The sequence below is a fragment of the Halichoerus grypus genome, chromosome 1 (genome assembly GCF_964656455.1).
Source record: "Halichoerus grypus chromosome 1, mHalGry1.hap1.1, whole genome shotgun sequence".
Lineage (NCBI taxonomy): Eukaryota > Metazoa > Chordata > Mammalia > Carnivora > Phocidae > Halichoerus > Halichoerus grypus.
The window spans coordinates 196,601,852-196,623,810 of NC_135712.1; the positions used below are offsets into that span (position 1 = coordinate 196,601,852).

The following is a 21,959-nucleotide window of genomic DNA, read 5'->3' on the forward strand; positions in this document are numbered from 1 at the left end:
TTGTGGTTTTGATTTGCATTTCCCTCATGATGAGTGATATTGAGCATCTCCTCATGTGTCTGTTGGCCATCTGTATGTCTTCTTTGGAGAAATGTCTGTTCATTTCTTCTGCCCATTTTTAAATTGGAGTATTTGGTTTTTGGGTGTTGAGAAAAATAATAATTTGAAGTATTAAAAATAATTGTTTAAAATAATAGCTTTAAAAATTGTCAATGTATTTTCTTTATTTCTTTAAATGGCTGAGTTACGTCTAATGTCCTTTCATTTCTTTGTGTGTGTGTTTATTTATTTTTTGTCTTTTTTTTTTTTGTCCTTTCATTTCAACTTGCCCTTTAGCATTATCAGGGCAGATCTAGTGGTAACAAACTCCCTCAGCATTTTTTTTTTTTTAATCTGCAAATGTCTTAATTTCTGCTTTATTTTTAAAGGACAGTTTATTTGGATATTGGATTCTTGGTTGACAGTTTTTTTCCTTCTGCACTTTGAATATACCAAACAATTGCCTTTTGACCTTCAAGGTTTCCAATGAGAGATGTGCTGATGACTTATAGGCAATCCCTTATATGTAATGGGTTGCTTCTCTCTTGATGCTTTCAAGATTCTCTCTGTCTTTGTCTTTTGGAAGTTTGATTATGGTGTGCCTTGGCATGGTCTCTTTGAGTTTATCCTGTCTTGGGTTCACTGAGCTTTTTGGGTGTTTATATTCATGTATTTCATCAAATTTGGGAGGTCATTAGTCATTAGTCATTATTTCTTCAGTAATCTCTCTGTACTTTTCTCTTTCTCTCTTCTTTCTGGGGCTTCCACAATGCATATGTTGGATGCTTTGGTGGTCTTCCACAGGTCTTTAGGCTGTGTTAACTTTTATTCAATCTTACTTTCTGTTCCTCAGACTCAATAATTTCAATTGTCTTATCTTCAAATTCGCTGATTCTTCTGCCTGCTCAGATCTACTTTAATCCCTCTAGTGAAATTTTCATTTTGGTTATTGTACTTTTCAATCCTATATTGCTTCCCCCCCCAGAATTGCTTTTTAAAAATGTTTTCTATCTTTTGATATTTCCATTTTGTTTTACATATCTTTCTTGGCTTTGTCCATGTCTTCTTTTAGCTCTCTGAGCACTTTTTTTCTTTTCATTTTTTAAAAGATTTTATTTATTTGTCAGAGAGAGAGCACAAGCAGGGGGAGCAGCAGGCAGAGGGGGAAGTAGGCTCCCCACTGAGCAAGGAGTCTGATGTGGGATTTGATCCCAGGACCTTGGGATCATGACCTGAGCCAAAAGCAGGCACTTAACCGACTGAGCCACCCAGGTGTCCCCTCTCTGAGCACATTTTAGACAGTTGTTTTAAAGTCTAATTCTAGCAAGCCTGCCATCTTACCTTTCTCAAGGAGTTTCTGTTGATTTAATTTTTTTCCTTTGGTTTGTTTGATTTTTGTTTGTTTTAAGTAGGGCCCACGCCCAGTGGGGAGCTCAGTGCAGGGCTTGAACTCACAAGACCTGAGCTGAGATCAAAAGTCTGACACTTAACTGACTGAGCCACCCAGGCACCCCTAATTTTTTCCCTTTGAATAGGCCATAGTTTCCCATTTCTTTGTATACCTTGTAATTTTTGTTGTTGTAAAATACTAGACATTTGAATCTTATAATGTGGTAATTCTAGTGGTCAGATTTTCACCCTTTCTCTGATTTTGCTAGGTTTGTTGTTGTTGCTGTTGGTTTGTTGTAGGGCATCTCTGTGCTTGGGATTAATCTAAGGTGTAAATTTAAGATCTTCTCTGGTCATTTCTGAGCCCACACCTTTCCCTGGGCATACATGGTGACTCCTTAAATTCCCCTGTCCATGTGTTCTAGGTCTTAAATGTCTGGTTTTGAAAAAGGGATAAAGAGAAAAGTGAAGGGTAAAAACGAACCATATCTTTAAATCCCCTGGAAATAGTTTCGGCTGGAGGGGGAGGGTATTGCAACAATTGTGGTGGGGATTGCAACAATGGCTGCCTGCTTCTGTTTCTGCACTTCTGTGATCACAAGCAGCAATAAGCAATTTGAGCACAGATCCCTGATAGTTAGAGGACAGAATTTTTATTGCTCACCTTGGCTCTTGAAAGCTGAGTACAAATTTTTATGGAACTCATGCATGGTTGCCTACCATGGTGCTGTGGATTGGGGTGAGGGGTCAGGGATGGGTAGTCAGTACTGTGTTAAGAGCTGAAATTGACCAAAATTAACTACAATTTACCATCCAAATTTCTGGAAGTTATAATACTTCAAATAGAGTCCAGAGCTCCAAAACAGCTATATGGCAGAGACAGATTCTGCCAGTGCAATAGTTGTATAGATGAGGGAAATGGATTCCTGGTCCTTCTTCTGCCATGTTTTCTCTAGCTTTGACCTCATATAAAGGCTTTTGTGTAAACATAAATTGCCATTTTTTCTGGGAATAATACCCAAGAGCACAATTTCTGAATTGTATGAGAATTGCATGTTTAGTTATTTAGGAAACTTCAAAACTGTTTTCCAGAGTTGCCATACCATTTAACATTCCCACCAACAATGTATGAGAGATTCAGTTTCTCCATCTTTTCACCAGCATTTGGTTTTGTCACTATTTTTTGTTTTAGCCATTCTGATGGGTGTGTAGTGACACTTCACTGTGGTTTTAATTTGCATTTACCAAGTGGTTAATTAAGTTGAATATCTTTTCAAGCACTTATTTGCCATCTGTATACTCTCCAGTGAAATGTCTGTTAATGTTTTTTGCTCATTTTCTAGCTGGGTTGTTTCTTTTTTACTGTTTTGCTTTGGGAATTAAAAAAAAAAAAAGTATTCTAGCACATGACATCAGCAAGATGGTGGAAAAGGAGGTTACCTGCTCATATTGCCCTTCAGCAGCAGTAACTTGGCAGCCACTCATGGATGAAAATACTTTGTGAGAGCTCTGGAATCCAGGTAAGAGATTGTGAAACCCCAGTGGAGTCAAGACCTAGGAGGTCCATTTTGAGAATGTTGGCCCATGTCCAGTGGCTGACTCACCAAACATGGTCCTGTCTACACACCTAGAAACAGCTCTGTGTCCCCTGTTTGGCCTCGACCTTACAACCAGCACCATACATCCAGGAACCTAGGAGGAGTCGTGTGTGTTTATGTCTCAGGCAACAGGCCCACAGACCTGGCCCTAGTTGTGACCCTAAGTGGCCTGTGAACCAGCTCTAGCCCCTCTCAGCCACAGCCTGGGAGCCCCTGGAGAAAATCCTGTTAAACTTGGTCTGACCCAAATCCTGAAATGGGGCTCCATGCCCCATGTTGGGCTCCGTGTCCAGTGTGGAGACTACTTAAAAAAATCAGTCACAAGATAAAGAAGGTCACTATATAGTGGTAAAGGAGTCAATTCATCAAGAGGATATAACAGTTGTAAATAGATATGTGCAAGAGCACCTAAATATTTAGAGCAAATCTTTTTTTTTTAAAGAGTTTATTTATTTATTTTAGAGAGAGAGAGAGACAGATAGTGACAGAGATAGTGAGAGAGAGCACAAGTGGGGAGGAGAGGGAGAAGCAGGCTCCTGCTGAGCAGGGAGCCCGACATGGGGCTTGACCCCAGGACCCCGGGATCATGACCCAAGCTGAAGGCAGACGCCCAACCGACTGAGCCACCCAGGAGCCCCTAGAGCAAATCTTAACAGAAGTGAAGGGAGAATCAGATAGCAATACAATAAAAGTAGTGGACTTCAAACCCCACTTTCAACAATAGATAGATCATCTAGACAGAAAACCAATAAGGAAATAATGGACTTGAATAATACTATAGACTAAATGGACTTAACAGATATATCCACAACATTCCATTCAATGACACCAGAATAACATTCTTCTCAAGCACACATGGGACATTCTCCAGGATAGATCACATGTTAGATCTCAAAAAAAGTCTTGGAAAATTCAAGAAGATTAAAATCATACCAAGTATCTTTTCTGACCACAATGGCATGAAACTAGAAATCAATAAAAAGAAGAAATTGAAAAATTCACAAGTATTGGAAATTAAACAACACACTTCTGAACAATCAATGGGTCAAAGGAATAAAAATGGAAATCAAAGTATCTTGAGACAAATAAAAATGAAAATACAACATCCCAAAATTTATGGGATGCAACAAAAGCTGTTCTAAGAGGGAAGTTTACAGTGGAAATGTCTACATTAAGAAAAAAAGAAAGATCTCAAATAAACAACCTAACTTTATACCTTAAGGAACTAGAAAAAGAAGAACAAAGGCCAGAGTGAGAAAAAATATTAGAGTAGAAATAAATGAAATAGAGAATAGTATGATAATAGAAAAAAATCAATTAACCTAGAGTTATTTTTTTAAAGATAAACAATTTTTGACACACCTTTAGCTAGACTAACTAAGAAAAAGAGAGGATTCAAATAAATAAAATTATTAAAGATTGTATATTACAACTGACACCACAGAAAATCAGAGGATTGTAAGAGATAACTATGAACAGTTATACACAAACTAATTGGATAACCTAGAAGAAATGGGTAAGTTCCTAGAAACATACAACCTACTAGACTGAATCATGATGACATAGAAAATCTGAACAGATAAATAATGAGTAAAGAGATTGAAGCAGTAATTTAAAAAAATCTCCCAAAAAAGAAAAGCCAAAACCATATACTTGATGAAATCATATACTTGAAGGGTGAATTCTACCAACCATTTAAAGCCAATTCTTCTCAAATGTTTCCAATCATTGTCAATACCAATGTCAAGGAGTTTTTCTCCTATGCTTTCTTCTTGAGGTTTACAGTTTCAGGTCTTATGTTTAGGTCTTTAATCTATTTTGAGTTTATTTTTGTATATGGTGAAGATAAAAGTCCAATTTCATTCTTTTGCATGTGGATATCCAGTTTTCCCATCATTTATTGAAGAGACCATTCTTTACTCATTGTGTATTCCTGGCTCCCTTGTCAAACATTGGCCATACGTGTGTGGGTTTATTATTGGGCTCTCTATTCTGTCCCATCAGTCTATGTGTCTGTTTTTATGTCAGTACCATACTGTTCTGAGTACTATAGCTTTGTAATATGAGTTGAAACCAGGAAGTGTGATGCCTCCAGTTTTGTTCTTTTTTTTTTCCCTCAAGATTACATTGGCTATTCAGGATCATTTGTGGCTAGATACAAATTTTAAAATTGTTTTTTCGATTTCTGTGAAAAATGCCATTGGAATTATGATAGGGATTGCATTGACTCTGTAGATCACTTTGTGTAGTGTGGACATTTTAACAATATTAACTCTTCTTAACCATGAACATGGCATATGTTTCCATTTATTTGTCTCTTCTTCGGTTTCTTTCATCGGGAAGGTGAATCAGGCCTGCTTCCACCCGCAAATGAGAAATTGGTGGGTTCTGCTGCTACCACTTCTGAGGACAACTTGGGCACTGCTGCTGGCTAATGTGGGTTGTGGAGAGGGTAGATAAGCCTGGGTTCCACTACTACTGCTATGGGCAGATCATGCCTGCTGCTACCAGTGGTTATGGAGCATGGGATGGATTGACCTATCTGGGTACTAGTGTCACTACTGCAGTCAGTTTAGCCTGTCGTTGCCATTAGATATGGGTCTCCCTGCATAGTTTCTTCTGGGCTATAGAGAGTAGGTTTTCTTGTTTTTGTTTTGTTTTCCCTATACCTGTAAGTGGTTCTGGATTGCAGACATTTCTGGTGTCCAGTCTGAGATATATGATAGACAAAAAGATAACCAAGGGAATTCATCATGGTGTACATTTTAAAATCTTGAGGTTCCTAGCTTATCCACTTTCTTCTTTCCACATTCCAGAGTCCTTTTATGATTGTCTATTGAATTATTTTCAGACTATTTAGTTTCTATGTAGAGGGGAGAAGAAGGGAAAAGTGAGTTGAAACCATCTTGTGCCAGAATGGGAAGCTCCTAGATCTAGGTTTTTAACCAAATAAATAAAATAAAGTGCAAAACTTAGATTCATACAAAAAAGTACACAATTATACATAGCATAGTCATTTGTAATCACCAAAAACTGCAAACAACTCCAAGATCCTTCAACTGCCAACCAAGAATACTATACCTAGCAATGATGTCCTTTTAACATCCATACAGTGGATTGCTACTCAGCAATAAAAAAAAATGAATCCCTACAACACCATATAGAATTCTCAAATGCATTATGTTAAGTGAAAGAAACCAGATTCAAAAGGCAACAAACTATTATTCATTCTATATGAAATTCTCGTAAAGGTAAAATAATAGAGACAGAGTACAGATCAGTGGTTGCTAGGGTCTGGTGGTGGAGTAGTGGTTGACTTCAAAAGGGCACAGGGGAATTATGCTTTATGTATTTTGAAGCTCAGTTATTGGGTGCATATACATAGTCTATGGTATTAAAGAATTATTGTGAATGTTGAAAGAAGTAATAATATTGAGGTTATATTTTTTTACAAAGTTCTCATTTATTAAATATATATTAAAGTATTTATGGATTAAATGGTGGGATTTTTGTAGTTTGCCTTTTTTACAAAATTATGTATTCCAATAAGGAGGAAGTAGTTAACTTTGTAGCCTGATGTAGAGAGGATGCATAAGGTAAAAACAGAAATAGTCATTGGATTTGGCCAGTTGGAATATTGGTAATGTTGATCAGTGCAGTCTCTGTGGAGTGAGAGTGATAGAGCCTGACTGGAATGGGTTGAAGAGAAAATGGTAGAAAGAGAAGTGGAAACAGCAACAACATGTTTTGCTATGAAGAGAAACAAAAATCTGGAACAGAAATTGATCAAGGGCATATATTGTTAAAGATGGAAGAGGTAGACACTGACAATTTGGATAGTGGGGTTTGAATGCAGGATCAAATACCTTGAGATGGTAGCAGGGTAGTGGAGGGATTGGGCTTTGATGGAATCAAAGACCATTTATTTAAACTGAAGGGAAGGCAGCAATTATGGTCCAGATGGAGCTGGGTTGGATAATGTGGTGGTAGGAAGATGGGGGTCCAGTCTGCTCCCATTTCTTCAGTTAAATGTGTGGTGACATCACCAACTTCAAGGGGAGAAAAAATAAAATTGGACATTTGGAAAGGAGGTGATATGGATATTCAACTCAGAAAATGGAAATGCAAGCATATCAGAGAAATGTATTGGGAAATTTGTCCAGTAGAGATCTGCAGTCATGAATATAAACTGAGACCATGCCTCAGGGTTGTTTATTTTGCTCCAGCCATGCTCATTTTTCTGTAGGTACAGAGCAGGTAGATGGTTGAGTTCACCCCACGCATGTTTGCACAGAGAGGGCTAAAAGAAGTCAAGTTGTGCAGGGCAGAGATTACAACGATTAACCATAGAATCTAAACTGGGAAAAGAAAGATGCAAGGACATGACAGGGATGGTGGCTGTAAAAACTAAAAAGGTAAGGTCAATAGATTAGAAGACCTCATCTGAAGAAACATTCTATTGAGAGTATTTAAAAGGTGAACTGGAAGGAGAGAATAAAGTAATTAGAAAATGGAACAGTAGGAAAAGCAATCTGGGCAAGAGAACAATTATTCGTACTGGTGAGGTCTACAGCCACACTGTCTAATGGAATAGCCATTATCCACGTGTGCCCATTTAAACTTAAATTAAATTAAAGATTCAATTCTTTAAAGTTGCACTAGGCAGATTTCAAGTGCTTCACAACCATATGTGGCTAGTGACTACTACATTGGACTGCACAGATACAGCACATTTCTATCATCACAGAAAGTTCTATTGAATCGCATTGCTTTAGTATGACTATGGGAGTGAGTGGCTTTAGTATGACTATGGGAGTGAGGATGGGAGCCAAAATAACTTATTAGAGGCCAGGAGATTGATGGGACTATCCGGCCAATGATAAAATCACCAAAAATGGAGATAAGAGTAAGGATGGGATACTATCAGAGGGAACCCTGTTCGTATTGCAGCCCTTAGGGGGAAGGGTTTGGGTAAGGATATTGTGGAGACAGAGTTGGAGTACCATGAACTCCTGTTTTCCATTAGTTCCCAGGGTCATCACCTGCTTATCAGCATGCCCAGCTGTACCTATCACTAAGACCAGCCTCTTGTCCTTCACCTGGAGCTGCATTGCACTGCTTCCAGTAGAGTCAGGCAAATGTTGGCATTTTCTCTAGGGGCTTGTCAAAGATACCTTGTCTGAGGTATCCCCACCAACCCCCAACCCCAGGCTGACAGAGAACAGTCTCAGCATCTCTTCTCATGTGCAGAGGTGCTCAGAGTCTTCAGGAAGATGCAGCCCACCTATTTTCAGATCCCCAGTTAAGAAAAAAGGAATGGGGCTGGGAATGGGAACTGAGACTTCTGGCTCTGTCATATATCAGGATAGACTAGGACCTCAGTTTCTGTTTTGACAATTGAGTAAATAGCATATGGTCATCATGAGTTCAGAATGGGGTCCATGGGCACAAGGGGAATACCTCACTGAAGTTCTTTCCCAGGAAGAAGAGGAGGTAGCATGGCCTAAGACCCAACATTTCCATTAGCTAGGGGAGAACATGAGACATACCACACCAGGTTAGATCTTTACTGGGAACAGGAGACACAGTGCCCCTTTTTGCCAGCCCTTAGGAGTTGATGATCTCAATGTGGAACTGTAGGTGAGTGGCTGTGACTACACAGTGGCCCCGAAGGAGAGCACAGGTATAGCAGTTGTGGCATTCCCAGTGGCATTGGATGACACGGATGGCGTTGAGCACCTGACAGTATCGCCAGTGGATACGCCACATACGGACCAAAGACTGGATCTTGACCACTGCCCTCACTGTATTTGCGTAGGTAACCAGGGCTTCCCTTCGCTTCTTCTGCAGCAGGTTCTCCAAGGTCTGCCTCCACCAGCGCTGAATGATCCAGGCCCTGAGGGCTGCATGCAGCAATGTTCGGCGTACCAGGGTGCCACGCCACCAGGCCTGAATCTCTGAGGCTGCATTTGTTTTTGTTTCTAAACTTTTCTGGGTGGAGATAAGAGAGACCACTCAGGGAACTTCCTGCCATCAACTTCCAAGATCTTCCTGGAAGGGGCCCAGATTCTCTTAACCATTATCACTTCTTTGGAGAGTTCAGGGGAGTTAGGACACTGCTTAGGAGCCAGAAGACCTGGGTTGTGAGCCCTCCTCTGTCACTATGGGCAGATCACCCTGTTCTCAGAGTCGCAACATCCTCCTGACTATCTCACAGGTGTATGGATAAAGGGAAAACCTTTAGTAGCTAGGAGGGTGCATTAGGGATGTGAAGGACTTTGTTAGTCATGCTCTACCTCTTCAGTGCTTATTGGGTTTGGGAGGTTTGGCCTCATAATGCCTTTGCCTGGTATTCTCTGCTAATTCTAGTCCCAAACCATTGTTGGTTGATTTCTCTCTGCCACAACAATGTACTTCAATACTGTGGTGGGTTTTCAGCACCCTCATCCCATTTTCTACTCCAGCCCATATTTTGAACAACACCCTCATCCCATTTTCCACTCAGCCCATATTTTGAACATTGTACTCTCTAATTCAGAGTCCTCACATTCTCACCTCCCAACCCTATTCATTTCTTGATGGCTTTCATTCTCTCCATTCACTTTTCATGCCACAGTCTAACTGAGACCAAGAGAGCCCATGTAGAGAAGGGAGTGGAGAAAAAATGAGCCAATATTGAGTTGACACCTGATTATTTTAGACTCTGGGTCCATAAAAAGCACAATTCCACAGCCTCATGACACAGACATAAATGTTCTGGATATCTCTTAACTACATGGAGATTTTACCCACCTTGAGTTTCTGCTTCTTCCTCTTCTTCAATTCAATTACTTCCTCAACATCTTCAGTTACAATTAAAATTAAATTGCCATGAGTCTGTCATCAGAATTAAATGGGAAATGAATGGATGAGGTAAGACCGCTGTTTCTCTTTAAGGCTCTGTGCTCAGATACCCCCTGCTTCAGCATCCCTTCTTTTCCCAAGACCTGTGAAGTCCCAGGTAATTTCCACCCACTCCTAGCTTGCCTACTAAATCTGGCCATGTCTCTTACACAAAATCGGATCCCCATGGCTTGTCTATAGATGGTTCATTAGCCTTGATTTCTCTACTTCCCAAAGTCTGGCATGAGTAAAATGAGGGGGACAGCTATGAGTTCACAACTGCATTATGACATAAAGATTGGGATATCTACCATAGAGTTGAGTCTTCCTCAGAAACAAGCTCCATGGGAATTTTTACTGCCTGTCTACTTCCCCCTGATATGTCAGAGATGTACCAGAGTTCAGAGTGGAAAGATAAGGCACTTGAAATACCAGGGCTCTCCTCCAGTAAGCCCATCCACATTGCTCCTCATTATCAGTCACACAGGAGAGTAGGAGGGACCATGGCAGTGTATCTCCTTATAGTTCTCCAGTGTCTTCTCAGACTTAGCATTTCTCGTCTTCCCCTGACTCAGGTTTCAGTACCTTAATACACCATAGGAAACTAGAAGAGGGAGAACAGATGAATCTAGAAGGCAGCAAAATAGAAATAAAATTGTAAATTAAATAGAAAATTTAAAAGATGGTATTTTTGAAAAGACCAGTATTAAAGATAAATGCTCCATGAACCTGGGTGATGGAGAAAGAGAACAAAAATGGAATGAGAAAGGCAAAACAATCACAAGGAGATTTAAATAAATATAAGAATATCATGGTAATAAATTTGAAAGCTAAGAGGAAATGATTTCCTAACAAAATGTAAATTACCAAAATTAATTGAAGAAATATGTAAAACTTGATAAATTGAGAAGGCTATTAAAGATCCACCATAAATAAGGCACCAAGACCAGGTAGATTCATATCCAAACTCAAAAAACTTTACAAATTCAGATATATCCAATGTGAAAAATATTCAAGCCTATTAGACAGAGATTTCCATTAAGTATTTCATAGTGTCAGTGCTGGTTCCCTGAAAAGTCCTGCTAGGATTTTCACTGTAAGTACATCGATTTGGGGAAGAAAGGCTATCTTCTGATACTGAGTTCCTTCTAAGACCATGGACTATTCCTCTCTGCTTAAGAATTCTTTTATGTCTTTCTATAATGTTTTAAAATTTTTCTCTATAAAGGTCTTCTTTTCAAAGATTTTATTTTTGAGTAATCTCTACACCCAATGTGGAGCTCGAACTCACAACCTTGAGATTGAGAGTCACATGCTCCACCAACTGAGCCAGCCAGGCACCCCTGTGAAGGTCTTTTTGAGATATAATTTATATTCTATGAAGCTCACTGTTTAAAACTGTACAATCCAATAATTTTTAGTAGATTCATAAAGTTGTGCAACTATCACTACTATCTGATTTGAGAACATTTTCATAAACCCCCAAATAAGCCTCATACCCATTAGCAGTCAATCTCCATTCTTCCCTAACCCAATCTCTGAAAACCACTGATTTACTTTATGTCCTTATAGATTTGACTATTTTGGATATTTCATATGATTTGAATCACACAATAAATGGCTTTCTGTGTCTGGCTTCTTTTGCTTAGTATAGTGTTTTCAAGGTCCACTCATGTTGTAGCATGTCAGTATTTCATTCCTTTCTATGGCCATATAATATTCCATTGCGTGTATATGCTACTTTTTTTAATCCATTCATCAATTAATGGACATTTGAGTTGTGTCTACTTTTTGACAATTTTGAATAATATAGTTATAAATATTGATGTACAAGTTTTTGTATGGGCATATGTTTTCAATTCTCTTGGGTATGTACTTAGGAGTGGAATTGTTAGGTCATATGGCAGGTTATTTTTTCCCTAAAAACAAAATAAAACACATGCATTTCTCCACTCACCCACCTGCCTCTTGCAGCCATCAATCTGTTCTCTGTATCTATGAGCTTATCTTTTGTTGTTTTTGGGTTTTTTTTAGATTCCATATAAGAGAAATCATATGATATTTGTCTTTCTTTGACTTATTTCACTTAGTATAAGTGAACCCTTGAGGTTCATCCATGGTGTTGCAAATAGCAAGATTTCATTATTTTTTATGGCTAAGTAACTTTCCATTGTACATACCACAATTTCTTTATCCATTCATCCATTGATGGACACTTAGGTTGTTTCCATATCTTGGCTATTGCTGCAATGAATATAGGGGTGCATATATCTTTTCAAGTTAGTGTTTTTATTTTCTTCAGATAAAAACCCAGAAGTGGAATTGCCAGATAGTATGATAGTTCTATTTCTAATTTTTTGAGGCAACACCATACTGTTTTCCATATGGCAGCACCAATTTACATGCCACCAGCAGTACACAAGGGTTCCCTTTTCTCTGCATCCTCACCAACTTATTTCTTGTCTTTTTTTTTTTTTTTTTAATCATAGCCATTCTATGGCTAGGTGTGAGGTTATATCTCATTGTGTGTGTGTGTGTTTTTTTTAAAGATTTTATTTATTTATTCCAGAGAGAAAGTGAGCAAGTGAGTGGGGAAGGAGCAGAGGGAGAGGGACAAGCAGACTCCGCATTGCGGAGGACCCTGAGATCATGACCTGAGCTGAAACCAAGAGTCTGACGCTTAACCAACTGAGCCACCCAGGCCCCCCTCTTATTGCGGCTTTGATTTGCATTTCCCTGATGACTAATGATATTGAACATATTTTCATGTACCTGTTGGCCATCTGTATGTGTTCTTTGGAAAAATGTCTGTTAGCTTTTCTGCCCATTTTTAAGTTGGATTGTTTGATTTTTTTTTTCTATTGAGTTGTATGTGTTCTTTATATATTTTGGATATTAACTCCTTATGATTTGTAATTATTTTCTCCCATTCAGTAGGTTGCCTTTTTATTTTATTGATGGTCTCCTTTGCTGTGCAGAAGACCTTTAGTTTTAAGTAATCTCACTTGTTTATTTTTGTTTTTGTTGCTTTTACTTTTGGTGTCAGATTAAAAAAATCATCACTAAGACCTATGTTAAGGAGCTTACCACCTATGTTTTCTTCTAGGAGCTTTATGATTTCAGGTTTCAAGCCTTTAATCCACTTTGAGTTAATTTTTGTGCATGATATATAGATGGTGGGCCAGTATCATTCTTTTGCATGTGGCTGTCTAATTTTCCCAACATCATTTCTCAAAGAAACTGTCCTTTCCACATTGTATATCCTTGACTCCTTTGTTGTAAATTAATTGACCATGTGTATATGAGTTTATTTCTGAGATTTTTATTATGGTACTTTGACCTGTGTGTCCCTTTTTATGCCAATACCATACTGTTTTAATTACTATAGATTTATAATATAGTTTGAAATCAGGGAGTGTGATGCTTCCAGTTTTGTTCTTCTTTCTCATGACTACTTTGGCGTTCAGGGTCTTTTGTGATTCTACACTAATTTTATGATGGTTATTTTCTATTTCTGTGAAAAATACCATTGGAGTTTTGATAAGGATTGTATTGAAATCTGTAAATTGCTTTGGGTAGTATGGATATTTTAACAATGTTAATTCTTCTAATCCATGAGCATGAAATAGATTACCATTTATTTGTCTTCTTCAATTTCTTTCATTAATGTTGTGTAGTTTTTGATTTATAGGTCTTTCACCTCTTTGTTTAATTTATTCCTAGGTATTTTATTCTTTTTGGTGCAATTGTAAATGGGATTGTTTTCTTAATTTCCCTGATAGTTCATTATAAGTGTAAAGAAATGCAACAGATTTTTGTGTATTTATTTTGTATTCTGTAACTTTACTGAATTTATTTATTCTAACAGTTTTTTGATGGAATCCTTAGAGTTTCTTAATATAATATCATGCTATCTGCATATAGTGATAGTTTTACTTCTTCCTTTCCAATTTGGATGCCCTTTATTTCTTTTTCTTGCCTAATTTCTCTGGCTAGGACTTCCAATATTATGATGAATAAAAGTGGCAAGATTGGACATCCTTCTCTTGTTCCTGACCTTAGAGGAAAGCTTTTAGCTTTTCACTATTAAGTATGATGCTAGCTGTGTGCTTGGCATATGTGGCCTTTATTATGTTGAGGTACATTCCCTCTATAACCCTTTTGTTGAGAGTTTTTTTTAATCATAAATGAACATTTAATTTTGTCAATTTTTTTCTGCATCTGTTGAGATGATATGATTTTTATCCTTCATTTTGTTAATAATGTGGTGTATCACATTGGCTGATTTGTGGATATCCAATCATCCTTGTATCCCTGGAATAAATCCCACTCAATCATGATATATGATCCTTTTAATGTATTGTTGAATTCAGTTTGCTAATATTTTGTTGACGACTTCTGCATTTATGTTTATCAGGGATACTGGTCTGTAATTTTCTTTTCTTATGGCATCCTTGTTTGGTTTTGGTATCAGGGTAATGCTGGCTTTGTAAAATGAGTTTGAAAGAGTTCCTTCCTCTTCTATTTTTTGGAAGAGTTTGAGAGGGATTGGTATTAACCCTTCTTTGAATGTTTGGTAGAATTCACCAGTGAAGCTCTCTGGTCCTGAACTTTTATTTGTTGAGAGATGTTTTGTTTGTTTTTCTTAAAGGTTTATTTATTTATTTGAGAGATAGAGAGTGGGCAAGTAGGGGGAGAGGCAGAGGGAGAGCGAGAGGGGAAGCAGACTCCCTGCTGAGCATGGAGCTGGACATGGAGCTTGATCTCCCGACCAGATCATGACCTGAGCCAAAACAAAGAGTCGGTTGTTCAACTGACAGGGCCACCCAGACATCCAAATGGGTTTTTGATTACTAATTCAATCTCTGCTAACAATCAGTCTGTTCAGATTTTCTATTTCATCATGATCAGTCTTGGGAGGTTATATGTTTCCAGGAATTTATCAATTTCTTCTAGGTTGTATAACTGTTCAAAGTAGTTTCTTATGATCGTTTGTATTTCTGTGGTATCAGTTGTAACATCTCTTTCATTTCTGATTTTGAGTCCTTCTCACTTTTTTCTTCAGTGAGTCTAGGTAAGGCTTATCAATTTTGTTTATCTTTTCAAAGAACCATGTTTCATTGATATTTTTATTGTCTTTTTAGTCTCTATTTCATTATTTCTGCTCTGATCTTTGTTATTTCCTTCCTTTTACTAACTTTGGCCTCTTTTGTTCTTCTATTTCTAGTTCCTTGAGGTTCAAAGTTAATCTCTTTATTTCATACTTTTCTTGTTTCTTGAAGTAGGCATTTACCACTATGAACTTCCTTCTTAGAACTACTGTTGCTGCATCTCATAAATTTTGGTATGTTATATTTCATTTTTGTCTCAAGGCATTTTTAAATTTCTCTTTTGATTTCTTCTTTGGTCCATTGGTTATACAGTAGCATGGGGTTTAATATCCACATATTTGTGAATTTTCCAGTTTTCTTCATGTAATTAATTTCTATTAGAGTCAGAAAAGATGCTTGATATGATTTCAATCCTCTTAAATTTATTAAGACTTGTTTGTAGCCTAACATATGATCTATCTTGGAAAATATTCCATGTGCACTCGAAAAGAACATGTATTCTGTTGCTTTTGGATGGCATGTTCTGTATATTTGTTAATTCCATCTGGTCTAAGATGTCATTGAAGGCAGAATTTAGGAGAATTTAGTCCATTTACATTTAAAGTAATTATTGCAATGTATGTGCTCATTGCTATTCTGTTAATTGTTTTCTGGCTGTTTTTGTAGCTCCTCTCTGTTCTTTTCTTGCTCTCTTCCTTTGTGGTTTGAGGACTTTCTTTAGTGGTATGCTTATATTACTTTTTATCTTTTGGGTATTTACTATAGGTTTTTGCTTTGTGGTTACCATGAGGCATACATGTAACAACTTATATCCATAAGTCTATTTTAAGTTGATAAAAAACTTGTTTGGCGAACCATGAGACACTATGGACTCTGAGAAACAAACTGAAGGTTCTAGAGGGGAGGGGGTGGGGGGATCGGTTAGCCCAGTGATGGGTATTAAAGAGGGCACGTACTGAATGGAGCACTGGGTGTTATACGCAAACAATGAATCATGGAACACTACATCAAAAACTAATGATGTATGGTGATTAACATAACATAATAAAATAAAAAAATGTAAAATACAAAAAAATTTTTTAAAAATCAACTAAGTAGTTATATTCTAGTAATTATTAATTGAAGGGACTATTCAAATCTGGATTTTTAGATCTTTTCACTTTCCTCCATATTTCAAATGTCTGTTCATTCAAATATTCCACTGTCTTACCTCAGCCTTCAAATAAATTTGAAAGGAAAAAAAACCAAAAACCAAAAAAAACACCTTAAGTTTGATCCCATTCTAAAGCTCAGTATTTTTACTCTTCCCAACATGTTTTGTTTTTGATGTCACATTTTACACCTTTTAATCTTATATCTTACATCTTTTTGTCTATCTCTTAACTAATTATTATAATCATAGTTTTACTACTTTTGTCTTTTAACCTTCTACTAGCTTTATTTTATTTTATTATTTTTTAAGTATAGTTGACACATAATGTTACATTGGTTCCAGGCATACAACATAGTGATTCAACAATTCTATACATTATGCTATGCTCACCACCAGTAGCTCACCAGTAAAATAGGTACCATCTGTCACCGTGCAATGCTATTACAATACCATTGACTATATTTTATAGTCATTTTCTTTTTTCTTTTTTCTTTCCTTGATTTACTCATTCTATAACTGGAAACCTATATCTCCCACTCCCCTTCATCGATTTTATGTATCCTCCACCCCCTACCCCTCTAGCAACCATCAGTTTATTCTCTGTATTTATAGGTCTGATTCTTCTTTTTGCGTTTCTTTATTCATTTGTTTTGTTTCTTATCCACATATAAGTAAAACCATATTGAATTTGTTTTTCTCAGTCTGACTTATCTCACTTTAGTCTAATACTCTCTAGGTCCATGTATGTTGTTGCAAATGGCCAGATATCATTCCTTTTTATGGCTGAGTAGTATATATATATATAACATATTTTTTATCCATTCAACTATCGATGGACGCTTGAGCAGCTACTATGTCTTTTTGAATTAGTGTTTTTGGTTTTTTTTGGTAAATACCCAGTAGTGAAATTACTGGATCATATGGTATTGTTATTTATTTTTTGAGTAACCTCCATATTGTTTTCCACAATGGTTGGACCAATTTACATTCCTATAACCAATGCATAAGGGTTCCTTTTTCTCTGCATCCATGCTAACACTTGTTATTTCTCATCTTTTAGATTCTAGCCATTCTGACAGGTGATATCAAATAGTAGTTTTGACATACAAGGTTTATAAGCTATTAATCCGCTATCTTTACTATATATTGACTCTTCCAGGGAGATTAATTCTTTCATATATATTCTTGTTACTAATTAGTCCCCCAAATTTATTATACTACAAGTCCAAAAAAGGAGGTCACTGCATGTCACACATGGTCACAGGGGAAGCAATAGGTTCCGGTCAGGTGCCAGAAGGCAAGAGTAAGAAAAGAGCTTTTCCCATGGCCTTTGTTGGAGTGGGAAAGGCAAACCAGGATAGGGTAAACAGTTTAGGTTTGGCTGGTTTGAATATTTTCTGTGGTCTCTAAGCTATACAGATGCCTAGTACTTGGCTTGGGATGATTAAAGCAGAGGAATATGGCCTTCTGGGGGTGTACAGGACAAAGAGAGAGGAAGTATGGCCCTGAGCTGTTCGTTTGCCAATGAAAGGTATGTTCTGGGATGAGTCCTTTGCTATCTCTAAGAACTGGCTGGCCCTGGGAGGGGCAGTCTCTCCCAACTCAGAAAGGGATTTTTTTAAGGATGACAAAATGGCCTAATATGCAGAACTTAAAATATATACACATATATAATAACATATTGGAAAGGGAGAGAGAGGGAGAAGCAGAGAGAACCTACTGACCTAGGTTCTGGGAACAACACTGAACCCAGAGTCCTTGCTCTCCTGGAACTCGCCTTCTAGTGGGGGCAACAGAAAATAGAAAATGAGGTAAGATAAGCTTGGGTAGTGATTGGGACTCTGAAAACAGGAAAGCAGAGTCAGGTAGTAGAACATACAGTAGGGGGTGGGGAAGCCATTTCAATAAGGTGGTCAAAGAAGGTCTCCCTGAGGAGGGAGCACGGAGCAGAGACACGTGAGTGGAGGGGAGCTCCATCTGGAAAGGCTATCTAAGGAGAGAAGGCAACAAGTGAAAAGTTCTGAGATGAGAGTGTGAGGCAGGGGGTAGATCTGAAGAGCAGGGTGGCCAGGAGGGACATGGAAAGGGTGACATGGCCAGGGCCAGATCATGCAGGCTTATGGAGACCCAGGAGGGCTTTTGGAATTGTTCTAAATTTAATGGGAAGACACTGAAGAATGAAGAGCATCAGGTGACGCAACCTCCATGTGGCACAACCACAGGGGGCGCTATGTACATGGACCACACTGTAAAGGAGTGTCTCTGGAGTTGGCTGAGTGGGCGGCCCTGCAACCCCAACTCTCCTACCCATGGCAGACATTGCTCATCAATTACAGGCCCCACTCACCCAGCACTGGATGCTCAGAATCCTTCTCCACCAGGGACCCCAGATGACCTCAGCCACTTCCTCAGAGCTGAGCGTGCCAGGCCCAGTCTCTGCCATCATTTTCCCTGACCCTTTGCTGACACAGGGACCTCCTGGGGCTGGTCTGACAGAGACACGGTGACACAGAGTGGGAGCAGACCTGATCAGTTAGTTCTTTATTGGGAAGGGGATGTTGTCTGTAATCCGACACAACTGTGACCCCAGAGAGATCTCAAGTTCAAGTCCCAGATGGGTTGTTGTGAGGTCGTAGGTACCATGGAAAAAGCCACGGGAATGGCAATTATGCCAGCGCCAATAGACCTGGATGATGCGGGCTGCGTGGAGCAAATTCCAGTATCTCTGGCGGATGCGCCACATGCGGACCAAGGACTGCAGCTTGACCGCTGCCCATTCTTGCCACAAGAAGGACTCAAGGACTGCTCGTTTTCTCTTCTCCAGCAGCTTTGCCAGCGTCACCTTCCACCAGTGCTGAATGATACATGCTCTGAGTGCTGCGTGTAGCAAGGTCCTGCGCACCAGGGTGCCCCGCCACCACGCCTGGATCTTTACGGCTTTCTGCTCTTGGTCAGGGCGCTTCTTTTTCTTTGGGGGGAGAGATTGCAAAGATAAAGAAGGGATTCTCAGGGAACATTCCCCACCCACCTCAGCTCCAGGGCATGCCAAGAAGGGCTTCCTCAGAAGTTCAGGAGCACTGGGCAAGGACCCTGTAGACCAGATATGTTTCCTGTCTGTGCCCCTCTCTCTTAATGCACCTGGACACATCACATTATCCCCTGAGGCTCAGGCTCCTCATCTGTAAAATGGAGCATTCTGGCACTAGCTATCCCGCCATTACATGGACCTGGTTGGCCTGTCTGGAACAAGCATGCCCTGAATCATGTTCCACCTGGGTCTGGCCACCTACCTGGGCTGCATAGTCCTTCCCTCCCTCCGCCACACCGAGGTGGCTGGAGAAGCAGCATCCTTTGTTTGCTTTCATGCCTGACTCCAGCTCAACCCACAACCTGCTGTGTCCCTCTGTCAAGTCACAGTATTAGAAGTTTCTCTGCTCCACACAGTGTGGAGTCCTTCTCATTTAGCTCTCACTTTCACTTCTTTGGGTTCTCACATCTTAAACTTCAGTTAGCACGCATGCATGCACATATGTGTCTGCACTCACACACACAGTTCTAGACTCGGCTTTCCCTGCACGTGGCAATGCCCTCCCCAAACACAGCCTCACTGCCCCACTCCCCAGTTTGGCATGGTCTGATTTCCCCTTGTCAGGGGTTCCCCTCCCTCCAACCAAGTCTCTGTGCCTCAGTTACCCACCTTTCTCTGACTGAGAAGGAACTCGGGGGAGAGGATAACTAAGGATAAACCAGAATGTCCCAGGCCAATCAGGATGAATGGTTGCCCTACTCAGCTCTGCTCTGGATAGGGCAACCATTCATCTTGATTGGCCTGGAACATTCTGGTTTATGCTTATTGTTCCTAAGGAATCACTCAGAGCCCAATCGTTTACTCACAAATGGAACCTGGTTCAGATGATAGATTCCAGGATCATGCCATGCTATGGGGCACAGAGAAGACAACCTATCACTCTTTGCAAATAGGAGTCACCCTCAACTTTGAGGGCCTCCATTGACCTACCTTTGGTGGAGGGGGTGGAATTGGAAGTAGAGGCTCTTCTTTCTTTTTCTCTTTCTCTTTCTTTTTCTCTTTCCCTTTCCCTTTTTCTTTTTCTTTCCCTTTCTCTTTCTTCTCTTTTTCTTTCAGCACTGTGGTTTCATCTGGATCCTTCTTAATGATTTCATCCTTATGTAATTAGAGTTTAGAAGGGAATGATATCAGTAAGAGTTCTCTGTACAACTGTGTGCCAAGTCCACCACACACTACTGCCTTGCCCAGAGATCCTAGATATAGGATGTGCAACCTGAGTTAACTGTGGAAATCCACCTTCCCCTGCCTGCAACTTTGGGTGGCTCTCACTTATACAACATCAAATTCCCATGGCTTGGATATAGATAGTTCAAATACCCTCAGGTCTGCAATCCCCTAAATTCCCCATAGTTAAGAGTTCAATTATCCCATCACTTTCGGGTCTGCTCTCTTCTTTGAGACCCATACAATTTGTTGCATGTATCAGTAGTTTGTTCCTTTTTACTGCTGAGTAGTAGATATACCACAGTTTGATTAACCATTCACCCATTTGGGTTATGTCCACTTTTTTTGGCTATTATTCTACTATGAAATTTTTGTAGAAGTTTTTGTTTATGTTTTCAGTTTTCTTGGATATATACTTAAGAGTAGAATTGCTGGGTCTTATGGTAACTCTATATTTAGCTCTTGGGAGACCAAGAAACTGTTTCCACATCAGCCATCCCATTTTACATTCCTAAGAGCGGTGTGTGTAAGATCCAGTTTCTCCAATCCTACTATCTGCTATATTTCAGATATTACCATATTGCAGAGAGGCAGTCAACTGCATTTGCTGACGTGAATGGGGATGGATAGAGATAAGTAAAAGAGAGGGTTCAGAAAGGAACTTGAATCAAATAGATTTGGTGAATGGTCAAGGCACAAGGAGAAGCAATTTTTGGATAAGATCATGAAATTGGGGAATGAGAATCCTGTTTCTGCCACATTATGTTTGAAAGCACTGGGTGTTATACCCTACTAATGAATCATTAAACACTACATCAAAAAACTAATGATGTACTATCTGTTGGCTAAGTGAATTTAAATTAAAAAAAAAAAGAAAGAAAGAAAAAACCTATTAGACATCAAAGCAAGATGTCAAGTAGGAAGCCATACCTTGCATATGGAATTCAAAGGAGGTATCAAGGATAATGATATAGATTTGAGTGTCATCAGGATATAGCAGATATTTAAGACTATGTGACTGGATGATGTTATCTGAGAATACACATTAAGAGAGATTAAAAGAAGTTTTTTTTTTAAGATTTTATTCATTTATTTGTCAGAGAGGGACACAGCAAGAGAGGGAACACAGGCAGGGGGAGCGGGAGAGGGAGAAGCAGGCTTCCCGCAAAGCAGGGAGCCTGATGCGGAGCCTGATCCCAGGACTCTGGGGTCATGACCTGAGCCGAAGGCAGATGCTTAATGACTGAGCCACCCAGGCACCCTGAGACTAAAAGAAGTTTAAGACAGCCTCTCGTAGGTTAGAGGCTCATCAATGAAGAAGCCATTGATAAGATTAAGAAAAAGCAGCCAGTGAAGAACGCCAGAAGAGCAAAGTGGAGGGGGTGGCTTTGGATGGAGCAAAGACAAGTAATTTCTTTTCTTTTATTTTTTTTTAAAGATTTTATTTACCTATTTTATTTTAGAGAGAGAGCCTGAGCGAGCGGGGGGAGGGGTAGAGAGGGAGGGAGAGAATCTCAAGCAGAGTCCATGCTGAG

The 21,959-nt window shown here is 39.2% G+C and overlaps 1 protein-coding gene across 1 annotated transcript; it reads right to left on the minus strand.

Moving 5' to 3' along the window:
• Positions 1–8,633: 8,633 nt before the first annotated feature.
• Positions 8,634–10,096, minus strand: IQCF2 (IQ motif containing F2). The gene is made up of 3 exons (XM_078061639.1): positions 10,079–10,096; positions 9,819–9,902; positions 8,634–9,017 (listed from the first exon to the last, which is right to left on the minus strand). The coding sequence occupies exons 1-3, from the start codon at positions 10,094–10,096 to the stop codon at positions 8,634–8,636; spliced, it is 486 nt and encodes a 161-aa protein (XP_077917765.1).
• Between the last annotated feature and the right edge of the window lie 11,863 nt (positions 10,097–21,959).

Excerpts from the sequence above, each read along its gene's own strand:
- IQCF2 (XM_078061639.1), bottom strand. Across the intron at positions 9,018-9,818 it reads GGAAGAAGCAGAAACTCAAG|AAAAGTTTAGAAACAAAAAC; the intron begins GTGGGTAAAATC and ends ATCTCCACCCAG.